This window comes from Austrofundulus limnaeus, unplaced genomic scaffold (assembly GCF_001266775.1).
Source record: "Austrofundulus limnaeus strain Quisiro unplaced genomic scaffold, Austrofundulus_limnaeus-1.0 Scaffold765, whole genome shotgun sequence".
NCBI classification, from domain to species: Eukaryota; Metazoa; Chordata; class Actinopteri; order Cyprinodontiformes; family Rivulidae; genus Austrofundulus; species Austrofundulus limnaeus.
In genome coordinates this window covers 57,352-60,521 of record NW_013953167.1, presented here as the reverse complement: position 1 = coordinate 60,521, position 3,170 = coordinate 57,352, and the positions used below count along the sequence as shown (strand labels likewise).

The 3,170-nt window shown below is 38.2% G+C and overlaps 1 protein-coding gene across 1 annotated transcript in view; it reads left to right on the top strand.

Moving 5' to 3' along the window:
• Nucleotides 1–3,170, top strand: part of sh3bp2 (SH3-domain binding protein 2) — a gene marked incomplete at its 3' end in the record, with an annotated part of 21,064 nt that extends 17,894 nt beyond the window's left edge. Inside the window, 5 exon segments of the mRNA XM_014028463.1 lie at nt 1,190–1,310; nt 1,444–1,499; nt 2,247–2,322; nt 2,395–2,454; nt 2,534–3,170. Coding sequence (XP_013883917.1) covers nt 1,190–1,310; nt 1,444–1,499; nt 2,247–2,322; nt 2,395–2,454; nt 2,534–2,671 — 451 coding nt within the window.

Sequence of the window (3,170 nt, the reverse complement as noted above, 5' to 3'; positions counted from 1 at the left end):
GTTGTAGTTGTTCTGTAATCTGACCTGGTTGTTTTTGTCCTGTAATCTGACCTGGTTGTAGTTTTCCTGTAATCTGACCTGGTTGTAGTTGTTCTGTAATCTGACCTGGTTGTAGTTGTCCTGCAATCTGACCTGGTTGTAGTTTTCCTGTAATCTGACCTGGTTGTTGTTGTTCTGTGATCTGACCTGGTTGTAGTTGTCCTGTAATCTGACGTGGTTGTTGTTGTTCTGTAATCTGAACTGGTTGTTGTTGTGCTGTAATCTGACCTGGTTGTAGTTGTCCTGCAATCTGACCTGGTTGTAGTTTTCCTGTAATCTGACCTGGTTGTTGTTGTTCTGTAATCTGACCTGGTTGTTGTTTTCCTGTAATCTGACGTGGTTGTTGTTGTTCTGTAATCTGACCTGGTTGTAGTTGTCCTGCAATCTGACCTGGTTGTAGTTTTCCTGTAATCTGACCTGGTTGTTGTTGTTCTGTAATCTGACCTGGTTGTTGTTTTCCTGTAATCTGAACTGGTTGTTGTTGTTCTGTAATCTGACCTGGTTGTAGTTGTCCTGTAATCTGACCTGGTTGTAACTGTTTTGTAATCTGACCTGGTTGTAGTTGTCCTATAATCTGATCTGGTTGTAACTGTTTTGTAATCTGACCTGGTTGTACTTGTCCTGTAATCTGACCTGGTTGTAGTTGTCCTATAATCTGATCTGGTTGTAACTGTTTTGTAATCTGACCTGGTTGTACTTGTCCTGTAATCTGACCTGGTTGTAGTTGTCCTGTAATCTGACCTGGTTGTAGTTTTCCTATAATCTGACCTGGTTGCTGTTGTTCTGTAATCTGACCTGGTTGTAGTTGTCCTGTAATCTGACCTGGTTGTAGTTGTGCTGTAATCTGACCTGGTTGCTGTTGTTCTGTAATCTGACCTGGTTGTAGTTGTCCTGTAATCTGACCTGGTTGTAGTTTTCCTATAATCTGACCTGGTTGTAGTTGTCCTGTAATCTGACCTGGTTGTAGTTTTCCTATAATCTGACCTGGTTGTAGTTTTCCTATAATCTGACCTGGTTGTAGTTGTCCTGTAATCTTACCTGGTTCCAGTTATTGGTTTGTTAGAAGCAGATGTGGGATTAAGGATGTAATCTGTAAAGTTTTTTGCTGACCCTGTTTGGACCGCCTCTCTAAGTCGTGCTCTCTCCTCAGAAGAGCGACTCCAGACGGGCAGAGTTTTCGCTCGCTGGTGGACGAGAAGCCGCTGGAGATCAGGAGGAAGGAGGAGAAGGAGCGCTGCGGAGGAGACGAGTCTGATGACGACTACGAGACGGTGAGTGGGACCGTGTCCTCATGTTCTCTGAGGCTTACTTTTCAGTCTGCATTTGTGTCTGCCTTTTAAATAATCATCTGAAATCATTTATTTATTTATTGTTCTTTAACTGTTTGTGTTTTTCTGTCAGCAGGTTCAGCTTCCAAAATCTGTTTTCATCAATTCAACAGAAACCAGCTTTGTGGAAAAGTACGACTCCCTGTTTGTTTGTTTGTTTGTTTGTTTGTTTGTTTGTTTGTTTGTTTGTTTTAACAAATAATGCCTGAATCTAATGAAATGAGCCAAAACTGATAAAAAACTTATTTAACTGAAAAAATATTTCCATMATTTAACAAGAATATTAAAGAGTTTGTAAATAAAACCAGAAATATTTTTATAATAATTAGCCTAAAACCTGATCTGTTTAAATTAATGATGTAAATTAATACTTTTTTCTCAGATTTTCTGAATTTGTTTATTATACTTTAATAGAGAAACATCTAATATTTTTTCTATTTCTGAACTTTATATAAAACGAGGCCTCAGGAGTGAAATTAATCATTATTGAGCTTAAAGTTTTAATTTTTTTATTCTATTTTTAATTCCTATTTTAAAAAGGTATTTTTATTGAACCTACATTTTATTTACTGAAACTCTTATTATGGCTAACACCTCGATCTTTATTTACAAAYTTTTAAAAATCATCTTTTATTATAAATCTGAGCTGAAATGTTTGTTTTTCTTCAGTAAAACAAACAACAATATTTTGAGTGTTTTTCTGCCCCCTGGTGGCGACTAACTGTCTCTGCACTTTGCTTTAAATCCATTTAAAATTTATCAGGTTTTATTTACATCACGRGCTGTTTGGAGTTTACTCTTTATGATAATTATCAGAATTAATACCAGCTCCATTATAAATAATAATAAGTAAAATAAACATGTTTTTGTTTCCTGCAGACTCTTCAGGGAGAACGAAGGGCCTCCGCAGGACGGACTTTATGGCATCAGAAACTCCAGAACTAAAACCACACGGGTAAATAAACAAAGAAAACATGTTGCTTTGTAAATAACAGAGACAACATAAACAACATGTGTTTGTTTGCAGGTTCTGGTTGTTTGGGACGTCAGTATAAACAAAGCCAGAAACTATCGTCTGTTTGAGGAGGTGAGACGCTGWCGCTCAGAGTGGTTTCCTTCAAAAGCTCAGTTCTAACTCTGTTTGTTGTTGTTTTTGTTTACTTCAGGGCGACAGCGTGTTCCTGGAGAGCGACGTGACGTTTCCCAACCTGCCGGAGCTGATCGAACACTACTACCTCAAACCTCTGCCTCAGCACGGCTCGCTGCGCCTGCAGAAACCCTACGGCAAGAACCAGAACAGCTGAGACCGGCTGACCCGGGTCACAGCCAGAACCCTCTGCAGGGACCACACATCCTCTCTGGTCCCTCTGGGTTTCTCTCCTGGACCCTGTTCCCTCTTTGATCCAGAGACTTTTAGGATGAACTAGACTTTTGTTTTAGCATAAAAACCTTTTCTGTCACTGAAAGATGATAAAACTGTTCAAACAACCGTTAAAGGTTTTATTATGTCAGAAAAATCTGCAAAACCTGATGAAACCTGTCAAAYTGACCCAGTTTTACATGTAACGACAGGGTTCATCCACCAGGGGGCGACATCAGACTAAAGCACATTTTAACAGAAACATCAAAAAGATTAATTAAACTTCTTAAAATGAATGCAAATTAAACTTAATTTTTAACCATTTCATGAGAAAATATTTACTTTTGGTTAATTTATTATTCATCTAAATTCAAACCTGCAGTTTTTCTGGTTTCACTGCAGGAACTAAAAACTTCAAAAATGTTTAATTCCATGTTTTACTG